Source organism: Centruroides sculpturatus, unplaced genomic scaffold (genome assembly GCF_000671375.1).
Source record: "Centruroides sculpturatus isolate CEXI.00-Female unplaced genomic scaffold, Cexi_2.0 scaffold2061, whole genome shotgun sequence".
In the NCBI taxonomy this organism is placed as follows: Eukaryota; Metazoa; Arthropoda; class Arachnida; order Scorpiones; family Buthidae; genus Centruroides; species Centruroides sculpturatus.
In genome coordinates, this window is record NW_019386151.1 from 62,554 (window position 1) to 77,059 (window position 14,506).

Here is a 14,506-nt window from a genome sequence, read left to right on the forward strand (position 1 = left end):
GGTGAAAAGAAGTGAGAAGAAAGTAGACGTAAGAGAAAGTATTGGTGGCAGGGGCCAAAGGGGATGGAAAAGTGGGAAGGAAGGAAGATAGAAGAGGAAGGGTCCCTGACGNTAGCACTGCTAATTTTTCATTTAATGAAAGAGTAACGTGTTTACGTTTCACTCCTGACATGTTAAAAAACACACACAAAATTGTACATGTACACACAATGTAAAACATATACTGTAACGAACACAGAAAAACGCCACGGACGGTGAGTCACCGACGAGTCGGGACAAGTTTCTGGACTCCGACCACGGTCGGATTAACCGGAGTGACGGACTAGCCGAGGGCGGACTTGAGGGGTTCTACTGTACATAAATATAAATTGTTTTTCTTCAATTTCTAGGGTTTCTCGATTGTTCGAAACCGGAATAATTCAAGCCAAGAATAAAACAAAGTATAAAAATCAGAAAATAGAAAGTCAATTTGAAGCAATAAATTTATCAAACTTTTTAGGAGCCTTTTATCTTTTTGTGTCAGGATATTTGTTAGCAATTATCGTTTTTATTTTAGAATTTCTTCTAAATAAAAAGGCCAGAGCTGTGCTTGATGAAGAAGACAATGATAAATTATCAAAAGGTTGTTGAATGCCGGTACGTATATAAATAAGTATAATTTCACCCTATTGCGTTAACTATAAACTCGAACGTTTTTTGAATAAACTTTTATTGTACATTTTTATTAACACGTGAATCAGATTTATATACATTATTTCTACTGCTAAGTGAAAATTTATGTTAATTTAAAAGACGATAAAAAGTATTTAGATAGATTAAATTTGTCTTTATGTGTAATAAGTGTAAAACAGTATAAACAGATAGTAATTATTGTGTTCAAAACAATTCTCATATCGGAATTTTTTAACATTCATTTCAGTCATTATCTGAAAAGTACAAAGTTGTAATGTTTAAGATCGTATATACTGAATGTTAAAATTCACGTAAAGTTGAATAAATTTACACTAAAATTTGCCATTTCTGCAATAACACTTCAGTAATGTTTAGCTGTTGTGTTATGACGCAGATCTGTCTGAGCTTATTCGAAGTCTGTGACATAGTTCGTGTATGTCATTTTTCTCATCTCTATCTCAATCATTCGTCTAGTGTTTTTAATGCACCTATTGGATACGTCATTTAGCGGCGTCACTCTGCAATGGGAATCGCAACACCGTTTTTCCCTCATTATGTTATTATTAGTCGTAACTGTCTATCAATACTGTTACTGTCACTCCCTTGCCAGTCTCAACTCTGCGTTCGTGGAGCAACGTCTCTTGTTACAACTTGCAACTTTTGCTTGAGTTTGATTATTTGGTGTATGGGTGGCATTTCAACGATGAGTTTTGAGCGACTATTTGTCTGTGCATACATTAACAATCTCTTCTACAATATTAATTCTAAATTTATATGGTATGCCTGTGTGAAAACACCGGAGGGGGGTAGGTCTCCCGATCCGGCAACAGGTTGTTAAACCCTTTCACTGTCAGGATGGGTGGAAGGAGTCTTTTTCCCGCAGTAACGGGCTTTAATGTTTCGGGTCGACTGGCGGAGGGAGGAGTGCGTCGGTGAGACGACAGGCGATATACGAGTAAACGAGGAGACCAGATGTAACATAAGAAAAATTAACAATTTATTTAAACAAGTTTCGGGTAATACAACGTCTAGTTCGCGTCCCTAAAACGCGGAGAGACCAAGAGAGAGCTTACAATAATTGGTTCCATACCTCTTGATTTGTTATCCACTGAGGAAAATTATCCACTCTTTGAATTAGGAAAATTCACTGGTAAAAAATTCGCTGGTTAGGAAAGTTCACTGATTAGGAGAGTTCACTGGTTAAATATTTAAATCGATGATTAAGGGAAGTTCACTGGGTAAAAAGGACACTATTTTTAAAGTTTCGGCTCCTGGCACCTGCTCTGGAACGACTCCCCCGAGAAGGGGAAGGAAGGGGTTTTTATAAGATCGGCGTGGGAGAATGGTCACGTGATTGATTGTTGTGAGGTAAAAGGTACGCAGATGGGTCAGAGTTGTTCCCGGGACCATGCTAACTATCAACTTAGCAATTGAAATGTGGGATTGGTTTCGAATTGAACGGATGTTTATGTCAAACATAAACGAAAAGTTTTTTTTTTCCGTTAGGTTTCACTTTAAGTTAAAGGAAAATTTAATAACATTTTTAGGCGAATATGGGACAATTAGTCGGCAAAATAATCGGTAAAAATTCCGAATCTCACACCTGTAATGATGTGTTTCTCTCTGAGTACAGATCTGCCGTTTTCGCATTTTTACATTTATAATGTTTAAAATTATGTAACTTCGTATAGTAGTTTGGGAGTTGTCTTTGACAATAAACATTGCGTACAAAATAACCTGAAAACGACGGATTCATCCGAACAATGGACGTTTGTCTTCATGATATTATTTTTTATAGGTTTTACTTTATTTATCTCAATAAGTGTTCTTGTATTTTAAAAATACTTTAAAACATGTTTATAATTTAAAAATTCTAATTATTTAATTTAAAGTGCGCTGCAATTTTTTAAACACAGTAAATCGCTTTTAAAATAAAATTTCTAACACACTTAAAATTCAATTTTAAAAATTAATTTTATGAGTAATTTATTACAGTTTGTTTATAATCGGTAACAATTAAATGTATAATTAATTAATAATTTCTGATCACATTAAAAATAATCACTAAACATTATCATTATATTGGAAATTTCACAAATATTCAACACTTTTTAATTCATTCAATACGTCATACAATATTTCATTCGAATTCTAAATTATTTAAATAAGTACTGAAGACACCAAACATCATGAATTAATAGTGTATAACTTCAAAGACTGATTTTCTTTGGCATGTTTTATATAATTCTTGTATCAAAAGTAAATAAATTTTCGTATTTGCTAACAGTTTATATTAACCAGAAGAAAATATTTGAATTTTCGAAAAAATATTTATTGAACTGTTTCATTGTACATCTTGAGAAATTTTTCGTTTCTTACATAAAATTCTTCGTTTTGTCTTACTACTACAAATAATTCACTCGAATCGAAATATGGTAATTCACCTCCATATTCAATAGGAAGATATTCTGGATGAACGAATTCATGTAAAGACGTCATGTCACTATGTGGAAATATCTGTAAACGAGTTATTATATTTATTATAAAACAATAATTTAACGTCATTAATATTCATTTACTTTTGAAATATTTACGTTACGTATTCAGTGTAATAAAAGTATAAGTCTATATAATAGCCAAAAAACAACTTATTTTGCAATTGCATACAGAGAGAGCGTTTCTAACTAATATGTCGATTCTCTTTTAATGATTCATTCTTTGTTTTTTTTTATTTTGTATTGTAATTGTAGAGGGTTTGCTGCAATTAAATAATAAATTCATAATTTCACTCCAGGTAACTTAACTAGCTGAATTCCTTTGTCATCGTGAACAATTATATATTTACTAATTAATGTAATAACTTCATGATTGTGAAAAAAGAACAGAGAGAGATATTATATTATACATTTATACACTCTATGCATTTGTAACAATATATTACTTAAAAATTCACCTATGTAGTCTTGTTATCAGTATTTCCTTCTTCTGTGCATTAAACAGGCTTTTATTTATTTATTGATATAGAGTGTTCTCAATCATTTATTTTGATACTGTTTCAGTAATTAAATATAATACGTTTAAAATATCTTAATGAAAGTTTTCAGCAATATTTTCATAAACGTTTGACTCTTGCGTTTTGAAGACAATAGCAGTATCCAAGGAAAGGGAAGCATACTCTTGAGAAAAATGTCACCGTTTCGAAATAACAGGAACATTTATAGACGAAATATTCATAATATGAAACAATAAGAACAGCGATATGTTTAAATTTCTATTTTATAAACGTTGTTCTGTAATTTGTCAGTAATAGAACATTTTAAAAAGAAATGTACGTTGCACAACTTGGCGTATTGTTTCATAAGTAAATCGTAAATAATAGATAATAAGTAATTAGTTTAAAAATATACTGTTTTAAAATACAAACTTTATTGCTTTATTCTTTAGAATAAATTTTACTTACTTTATTTCGTAGTTTTGCAGGAAAAAGTGACAGAGAAAATTTTACTAATCCTTTGACAATGACGTTCAAATTGACGAAATGCATTTCTTTGATAAATACTTGATTGGAATCATTCTAATATAAACAAGTTAAAAATTTAATACAATTAACAATTTTTTCTTCATTTTTTTAATTACAAAATTAAACGTATAGATAATATAGTTTGTTTTTTTGGATCACAACTAGGTGCATTGATAGACTCTGGGCATTTTGGCATGACTCTTTATTCTGTAAAATTTTGTGGGGCGATACGCGTTTTGGGTATTCGCCCCTCTTCTGTCAGCCTTACTTTTGTAATATCTTGATAGGTGTTAATAAATATACATCTTAGTTTAAAATTACAGTGGTTACAATTAAAATGTTTCTGTTTCCATTAAAAATTCCTCAGCATTACTCTCAACAGCGCTCAGCTTAGGATATCATCAGTATGAGCTCAGTGTTGTTGAAATGTTCTGAATATTTTAATAGAAAAGTTAGTATTTAGTAAAAAACTATTTACTTTCGTACAAAACCGTTAGTAGTAATCAAAGTTTTTTCCGCTATAATGCAAGAATTTACAGCGATTACCCGCTAAATAATGGTTTACCTACTAAAAACTAAATAAGTTTCTTATTAAATATTAAATTATTACAATAGTTGCTGCTGTTAGTAGGAACCCATAACAAAGCAGTACTTTTTAGTAAAAATAAACTACTGTTTAATGATACATTAGTAGGAAGTGTATTGTAAAATTTGACTGTTTAGGAGGAAGTAGAATTTCAGATTTTGTAACATTTTACATTTTACATTTACCAAAGGATTAGAAGGGCTCCATCAATAGGTATAGCCTTGGTAAAGGAAATATGAAGGGTTATAGCAGAAGTGATTAGAATAATAAAAAAAAAAAGAATGACAGGAAAAGGTGAAATATGAGACTTTAGGGTGCCACCAAGTGTCAATTGTATAACTCCAATGAATAGAAATTACAAACACCCAATACAAAAGACAAGGCCTCCATGGCTTTAGAGGTAACAAAAGAAAAAGAAAAACAATCACACATATCCGATATAGCCAGCCCAAACAGCTGACGTCGTGGCAAAAGTATACTTGCGCATTCAGCTGTGTTGATTATTGTAACAGAGATATCAGAAACAGAAATTTAATAAAAAATGTTATTAAAATTTTGTTTAAATATTAATGATTTTAACTTTGAATTTAAACAAAATGTTAAGTAAAAGTTTATACTTACACTTATTAAGCTTACTAAGTTGTGTATAAATCTTGGTGTGTATTCCATTAATTGCTTAAAAGTGGAATTTTTACAGTCTAAAATTAAAACTATTCCGTTCTCTTGACATTGGTGTAAAGTAAAGAATAAATCTGCTAAGAGGAACGTTAGGCGGTAAACATCTATCAAAAGTACTTCTGAAGGATCCCAATGTCCTGTATATTAAAAAATATCAAGAATAAATTAAAATATTCTTATTTAAATGTAAATACAGTGCACTTTTGTTACTCCGTAAGTAAATAAATTTCGAAATTTCACAACGTCCTTATTTTCCGGATGTTTATCTTAATTCGAATAAAGTCTTCCAGCATCGTGCTTGTTGTACTTGGTGGCTGTTAGCAAGAGGAGTGTGCACTTTGATCAACGTTTATGTGTATGCAGTATAGTTGTTTTCACATACTTCAATATTGGTGTTGCTCATAAATTATGTATATACATTTTTGTAAACTTCATATTACAGTGGTACCTCAGGATACGAAATTAATCCGTTCCGAAACTGAGATCGTATCATGAAAATGTCGTAAGGTGGATCATCTTTTCCCATACGATTACATGTAAAACCAAATAATTCGTTCCAACGCGAAAAACATACTCAAATTAAAGCCAAGTAATACATTTAAAAAAATAACTGTAGTAAGAAAAACAAATGAAAAATGCGAACTAATGTAACGTCGTATCGTGAGTTTTTGTTCGTATCGTGGAGCAAAAATATGTTCGAATTTCATGTCGTATCCTGAAAATTTCGTATGCTGGGGCGTTCGTAACCTGAGGTACCACTGTATATTAATCATAATTACTCTGCACATGATATAAATTAATGGTTTCTTAAATACTCATTTGGAAAATTGACTTTTGAAATTTGTAGTTAATCCTTTCATGTATTACAGCGTAATATCCAGAGTCTTCAGTATGCTAACTTTCTTTTCTTTATATATAACTAGGCTAATTCGTATAACTCTGTATTATTATTAGTTCGGATTAGCAAAAGTACACTGCATTTCAACTTTATGTTAAAACTACAAAACTAAGTCTAAAATTACATATATATTACATAAGATTAAAACATGAAGTACATTATAATACTGTAGTTCTAATTCGTGTATTTCGCAGGTTTGAGATTTTGAATTAAATGTAATTCAACGTTGACAGGTAAACAAAATAGAACACAATGTATATTTACTACCATCGAAATGCTATCTTTGAGAAATATCCCCATTTAGATATGAGATATATGGAAAACCCTATGTGGTCATTTTGTTGTTTAGCAGTAACTCACATCGTTATGTAGTTATTTTCTTTGTTTTCTCAAATCATAGGTAAAGATAAAACTAAATTGTTTTTAATACGTTCTACTGCAATTCTGATCGCTGTTCGTTACTTCGAGCTAGTACATACTCCTGAAATTTCTTGCATAATTTTACCATGTGCACTTCACCTGGTAGTAAACGAGATGTTTTATATTGCAATGAAAATATTCTCCTGTTCTAGTCAAACGTTCTTATTTATGCATCCATCTATCCAATTTTGGGCTGGAAAACGTCGTCGATCTGCGATTAGGCAATCGTTCCACACAGGAATGCTAATTCGTATTAGTATCTAGAAGGATGTGGAAGATTTATGTGTCTTACAACTCTCGTCTTCTACAATCCGAGAAATGAATAACGTTGCCTAATTGCTCAAAAGCGAACATATGAAAGATTCAAATTATCCCGACATTTTAAAATGAAAATTTACTTATTATTCATCTTCGGAAAATCTTTGTTATTTTTCTTCGATCATTCTATAATTCACAAGTATATACTGATTTCACATCGAGAGTGACGGCAGTGACCCCACTCGAATTGAAAAGGTCACTGACTCACTAAATATACAGGAAACTTTTTGGTTCAATTTCTTCATCTGTAAAAGCCTATAATAATTATGTATATCTCATTCGAAATATAATTATTCACTTAGGTAGACTGCAAAATTTCAGCATTTTCAATAAAGGGCTTGACGAAATATTAGTAATCGAAATGTGCAAAAATCGCCAAAATAACATCTTTGCTTTCTTATATATAACAGAAAGAAAGTATGAAAATCAATTGAAAAATACACTTTTCCCCGAATACTTTAAAATTTTTGAACTCAGGCGACCTTGAAACGTGCAGAAAAAATTAGGTTATTTTCCGTATGTATGGATGTTAATGTGTTGGGAAGCACGATTTTGTTCAAGAGCTAATAAGCTGAAGCTAATACCTTGGAAGCTAATAACTCCCGTTCTTTTTATCGAAAATTTATCAAATTCTGCAAGGAGGTTTTTGTATTGGTGGATTGATGCTATTACATTTTAGTGATTTAAGTTTGAGAAGGCGAAGAGTAAAAGGAGTCATATAATACCTTCATTATGGTCGGACTTAAAGAGGATTTTATTCGTTATTTACATTTGCAATTTTTTACAAATCCAATCCCTACTTCAAAATTAAGATGTTTTCATTTTATAGTAATTAAAAAAATAAAAAAACATTTTAAATAAAATATAATAGAAGATAGCGGCATAAAATGTTGCCAGAAATGTTAAGTAACGCCTTGTTGGAAATTTTTCTTCTATTTATTTCACCAGTCATATTGCAGACACCCGTCGAGAAAAAAAACTATCGGATCTAAAAAACTCAAATTTTAAACTTAAGCCTCTATCGTTATTAGTATAGTGCTAAAGAAACTTCCGTGTCAATAGGTCACAGTTAACGGAGATATAGCTATTTTACTTTTATCGCTTTATAATCGCAAACACAAATTTTTATTGTATTTATTTTCAGGCACTTGGCAATTTTTATCATCAAATTTTATTTAGTTGAAGTTAAGCGTACCACTGGTTACTATAGTCATATGACTAGTAGGCCACCTTGTGGCAGTATTACGTCTTACATAAAATATCTTTTTTCTTAAAATGTCTTTTTTTATACAAATTATTTCTTTTCAAGAAATTACCTTTTTACATAAACTAGCAGACCCCGCCACGCCTTGTTGTGGCTCAAAATGTATCTATTATAAATGTATAACACTTGCCCAGTGGAGGAAAATTTTTCGAAAAATCCCTTCTTAGTGTACATTCTGTTGACGTATCCTATTAAAATGCAATCAAAAACGGAAAAAACTGCATCTAAAATGGTATAAATAGAAGCAGAGTTCTTTACGGTAACCTTTTCCATAAGGCTTACCGTAAAGAACTGTCCATCCCCCATGTTTAACGGAATAATATATAGCCTATTTCCACCCTGAAGTTCCATTCTAAATATTGGTGAAAGAATTTTTGAAATCGGATGAGTAGTTTCGGAGATTACCTGCTGCATACAAACTAACATACAAACATTACCTCTTTATAATATTAGTATAGATTATCTTTTCTGAATATTATAAGATATTTAGACAGTTTTCATTAATTTTAATACTTACATTTTTCTTTATGCATTTTTTGCTTTTGATAATTTCTGCGCTTTCTTTAAACTTTCTACCATATGTTTCTTTTTCTTTGTGCAGTATTTGTATATTATCTTTATCTATTGTACAATCATTCATGGTGCAATGATCATGGAAGGCAGAATTTATTTTATCGTATTTCAGATCCGCTATATGTTCTTTTAATCTAGTTTTTAACTTCCTTTTTGTTTCTCCTATATAATATTTATTATTGCTACAAGTACAATGAATTTTATACATTCTTAGTTTCTGTTGGTGGTTGTTGTTTTTTCTCAATTTCGAACTGTTTTAATCTTGTATACATTTTTTGGTATGACGGTGCTAACTTAAAGTGCATATTGCTTATTTCATTATCAATTTGTTCGTGTAATCCTTTAATATATGGAAATCCAATATACTTAATGCTATTTGTTTTTTTATTATCCTGTTGTGTTTTAGGATTATTTATCTTAACTTAGGTTCCCATTTTTTCACTAGTCTTTGTGGGTAGCCTGCCAGGAGAAACTTCTTTTTTAATTCGGCTAAATCTGCGGATTTATGTATTTCTTGACTTGTCCTGTTTTTTATCTTAGAATATTCCATTTTAAATATGTTATTATTGACGTGAAGTGGTACGTTGTGTTGGTATCGTATTGTTATCTGACTCGATCCAGGCTTTCTAGATGTTCTAAATTCTAAACTTTGTTTTAATCTTCTTATCGTAATGTCTAAATAATTGATTTCTTTTCTGGTTGTGTCTTCTATTTCTGTATTAAATTTTATCTCTTCCTGTATATTATTAATTTTTATATTGACGTCTTCTATCTTTATTTCTGTTTCGTTGTATATTATTAGAATATCATCCACGTATCTTTTATAAAATTTATATTGCTCTTATATTGCTGATTATATTATCTATATCTATCACTATTAATTCGACTAACTTTGGTCCAATTACTGATTCCATGCTTATTCCGCTTGTCTGTGTATAAAAATAATTGTCAACGTCGAATAATTACTTCTATATGCAAATTCTATTAAACTTATTATTTCATTTTTAACTTTAAGATTTTTTAATTTATCTTCTATAAGTTCCCACGTTATTGACGGGTACATGTCTTTATATAAGCTCGGTTCTTCAAAATGAAATGTAGGAAACGATAATAAAAATCTGTTGTGTACCTCTTTCATGTAAGAAGTTTATCTTTATCGAAGAAAATCTCCTATGAGAAACAAATTTGACTTTTATGTAAATTATAAATTTTTCTCTTGGCGTACATCTCAGATATTTTTGTTTAGATTGAAATTACACAGATAACTTCGTAGAGAATCCAAACGTTATCGTAACATTCTTTCTTTCTGTCGACATTCCAACAAGGCTTTGTTTATATCAATTCCTCTTTTCTTCTTCTTCTTCTCCTGGTCTTCTTTTAAAGAAATTCTTCATGTCCAACGACTGTCCATTTCGAAGCTGGGCCAGTAGCTTTCACTCAGATCGTCCCCCTGATGGATTGGTAAAGTATGATTAACGGTGAATTGATGATCATTGAAAAACTGCCTTTCCAAACGGAAAACAAAATCGCTTTGTTTTATGATTACTTTCATTAAGCTTGCTTGACACAGCGCGTCTCATTTCTTATATTTGCAGTGTGTTACTAGGATTAATAAAATTCACTCTTGAAGAATACAAATATGGTATTTACCATTAGTTTTAAAAGTAAAATTTTGTTCCGGTTACAGGGAATAAATACGTATGAATGACTTAGAAATTAATCGTCTTGTAAACTGAGAACCATTTCCAGCGGTTTTGAGGTTGACAAAATTAAATCGACGGTTTATTAGACTTGAAATCTGATACAGATGAGCAATTACTAATTAGCATCGAAACGATAAAAAAATGAAAATTTAGAAAAAACGAGATTTGACATCTTTTACAGACACCGAGTTACAATTCACAATAGAAATTATTATGCTGTAGAAAGCAATTTGCAATAAATTATGGGAATTCGTTTAAATTTCGGCGAACACTCAAGTTTTATATTTTTCAATTTAATTTTGTATTTATTTATTTTTTAACATTTATTAGTAATATCTTACCTGCACTGCAATTATTTAAATCAATTTGCTTCTGTTTTTAACTTTTGGGTCTTTTTTTGTCGTTAAGAATATGTTAGTATCAAATAGAAAGATTGCGGCCGAAGTTTTAAAATTTTATTGATAAATTCTAAAGCGTTGCACTGTCTTATACCATTAATCTAAATTCAATCCTTTCTCAAATCTTCAAACTATGTATACCTTTTCGGATTGCAATAATACCAGGCTGTACTTATAACTTCCATTCACAAGTGTAAATAAATAACGCAGGTTAATGTAAATTAGTGAATAACGTATTCTATAATAACTATAAATTAATTAAAAGTTAAAAAATAAATTAAAACTTTTTAGAAATCTTACCCAATTGTCCTATACAAATAAAGCGTCCATTTTGATCAGGCTGAGGTAAAACTCTCATACAATTTGAAGATAAAGCTTTTTCTAACTTTGATGGAAGTAGATTTTTAAAATATGCCGGATATTCTAGTCTTGTAGAATAATAATTCCTAAGCAATTGAAGTGAACTTTCAACATCAAATTTCATCCCACGAAGAAATCCAAGAAGAAAAATGTCGTCCATTTTGCATTTGATTTTATGTTGAACTGAAAAATTAATTAAAACTCATTATAAAATGATGCATTTAATAGTAATACTGTTATAAAAATTATCTTAAGATTCATGACCAAAGACATTTTTACATATTTCCGAAATTAATAGATATTAAAAATACTACTTGATATTTTGAATTTTAAATACTATAATCTCTATTAAATGTTTNCAATGTAATTTATAAATGTTTAAATAATCATTATTTTAAAAAATACGTCATAATTTTAACTCCAGAAAAATGCAGACGTATAAGTCGAACTTCTACTTGCCATGCTCGATGGTCCAAACGTCATTGTCAAACTTTTAGGCTTAGAAGATTATGGCACTCGACGTTCACGTTTTAGAGATGAAACCTTCCGCAGCAACTTCCCTAACATCTTTCAACAGTTTTTCAAGAACAGTATGGAAATTTCCACACCACGTTGTATGTACTGTACAATACAGTAGTAGTAAGGATGATGGATGAAAATAGGATGCATGTGTTGCATGCTGATTGGCAGCGATAAAATCTTCATGCAAAATGACAATGGCGTTTGAATCGATTCAAAATACTAGCTGACTGCAGAACAGCTATAAGTGTCGGGACTTTATTGGTTGATGGAATACTAAGAACAGAGAATTCCAGCATCGAATAATAATTCAAGTGCTAAGATACAAACATTTCGGGGGGAAAGGTAAAATAGAGATTGCACAATATTACAATTTTAATGTAGAGCCTATTCGTGTTGAAAGCTCTAAATTACGATTTTAATGTTCAGACAGAAACGGAGGAGTTCGACATATTTAAGACATCTCATCCATATAAATTTTCTATGTGAATTTCAGGTTAGCATCTCTACGAGAAAAGATTGCTGCATTCACCGCCTCATCCTTAAGCTGATTTCAATAAACACACTAAACACTAGAAGTTGGACAGGAGATCCAGTTACGCAAAGTGGCTGGCTACTCAGAGATTTCCGACCAGTCTGCCATAGAAACTTTCCGAATGATTCATTTGGATTCGATTTATAGGATAAAGCAGTGCAACCTTTATGCGCAATGCCACAGAAGGAGATGCCTTTTAGGAAGACCTTTCCGTAAAACTGGAAACTGTGTTGATATGAGTTTTAGATACTGAAAGAAAATCCGGATAACTACGTATAGCCAGATTTTGAGGACTGAAACCGAAACCTACTTTTTATGATTTTTTCCTACTTTCAAATGATGAATAAAATTTTTGGTCTGAAACCAAAAAGATTTTTTGATAAATTCTAAAGCGTTGCACTGTCTTATTTCATTAATCTAAATTCAATCCTTTTTCAAATCTTCAAACTATGTATGCCTATTCTGATCACAATAACATCAGGCTGTACTTATAACTTCTATTCACCAGTGTAAATAAATAACGCATGTTAATGTAAATTAATGAATAACGTATTCTATAATCACTATAAATTAATTACAACTTAAAAAATAAATTAAAACTTTTTAGAAATCTTACCCAATTGTCCTATACAAATATATCGCCCATTTTGATCAGGCTGAGGTAAAAATCTCATACAATTTGAAGATAAAGCTTTTTCTAACTTTGATGGAAATAGATTTTTAAAATACGCCGGATATTCTAGTCTTGTAGAATAATAATTCCTAAGCAATTGAAGTGAACTTTCAACATTAAATTCCATCCCACGAAGAAATCCAAGAAGAAAGATGTCGTCCATTTTGCATTTTATTTTATGTTCAACTGAAAAATTAATTAAAACTCATTATAAAATAATGCATTTAATAGTAATACTGTTATAAAAAGTATCGTAAGATTCAAAGAAATCTTTACATATTTCCGAAATTATTGGATATTAAAAATTCCACTTGATATTTTGAATTTTAAATATTATAATCTCTATGAAATGTTTAATACGAGTATATCTTTATTCTTGGTTTTGTATACAGATTACTTATTGATGTGTGTACCGAATTTCATAGTGTATTTCTAGGAGAATGACGTAAGCATATTATGTGTTTGGCATAGCATTAAAATTACGTGTTACCATAAAAATATAATTTCATAACTATGCAAAGTAACACCAACCTCAATGCTTCTTTCACATCTTGAAATACAGCATATTTAAATAATAAAAAGGAATTTATTTAATATAAAGATTAAATTAACTACAGTAATGTTTCTGGAATAAAAAGAAATATGAATTCAACAGCCCTCGAGTCAAAATAACATCAACTGAAAAAATTTCTTCATATCTTGTTGTTGGAGTTACTATCGTACATAAACAAAGTAAACAGTTATCTCTAGTTTTAAACCGAAGAAAATATTGAAACCAAAAATATACAGAATGAGCAAGCAACTGTATTAAAATACACGCAATAGACCGATAAAGAAAACTAAGCATCAATAAATGAAAAAGGAGGAAAAGAAGCAGATACAGAAACTTCTGAAGAGGTTTAGGATCCTTTATCTACCTTTTTTTACTAATTAATGAAAGTAAATCTACTTACGTCAGTAGTGACGAAGAATATAAAAAATTTTTAAAACATGGAGAATTTGATTCATTGTACGACGAAGATTTCCTAAGATTATAATGAAGTTGAAAAACTCGTTACTGCCTGTAAATTTTGTACATTTAGGTGATTGCTGTGATTGTGTGTTACGGCTAATGGGAATCTTAGCCAGGCACAAGTTCAAAGTGGTGAGTCAGTACCCCAAGGTTCAAATCTATTCTGGGGTATACGTTCGTTCTTCTTGCTTCTCGCACTCCTACGTCCTAACAACCAGTGACCAAACCACAAAGTGACTGACCCTGCGGTTCCTCTCCTACCGCGCAGGGTTATTCTCGCAACGACTTCCGTTTCCGTGGCTAGGGGGCTTCTGCCTTAGGGGTGTTTAGTCATTATCTCAAGAACAATAACTTCGTGCCACTGGCCACTCGACCAA

At 30.8% G+C, this 14,506-nt stretch overlaps 1 protein-coding gene across 1 annotated transcript; it reads right to left on the bottom strand.

Annotated features, from left to right (window-relative positions):
- Positions 1–3,003: 3,003 nt before the first annotated feature.
- Positions 3,004–13,297, bottom strand: LOC111613826 (alpha-tocopherol transfer protein-like). Its single transcript, XM_023355177.1, has 4 exons — positions 13,061–13,297; positions 5,400–5,593; positions 4,133–4,246; positions 3,004–3,189 (listed from the first exon to the last, which is right to left on the bottom strand). The coding sequence occupies exons 1-4, from the start codon at positions 13,278–13,280 to the stop codon at positions 3,004–3,006; spliced, it is 714 nt and encodes a 237-aa protein (XP_023210945.1). The 5' UTR covers positions 13,281–13,297.
- Positions 13,298–14,506: the final 1,209 nt, after the last annotated feature.

What these genes read in the sequence shown, in the direction of transcription:
- LOC111613826 (XM_023355177.1), bottom strand. Translation starts at nt 13,280, where the DNA reads ATGGACGACATCTTTCTTCTTGGATTTCTTCGTGGGATGGAATTTAAT. An exon ending in TATTTGTATAGGACAATTGG is followed by an intron (nt 5,594 to 13,060) that starts GTAAGATTTCTA and finishes TTTAATATACAG; the next exon opens with GACATTGGGATCCTTCAGAA. An exon ending in CTGCAAAACTACGAAATAAA is followed by an intron (nt 3,190 to 4,132) that starts GTAAGTAAAATT and finishes ACTCGTTTACAG; the next exon opens with ATATTTCCACATAGTGACAT.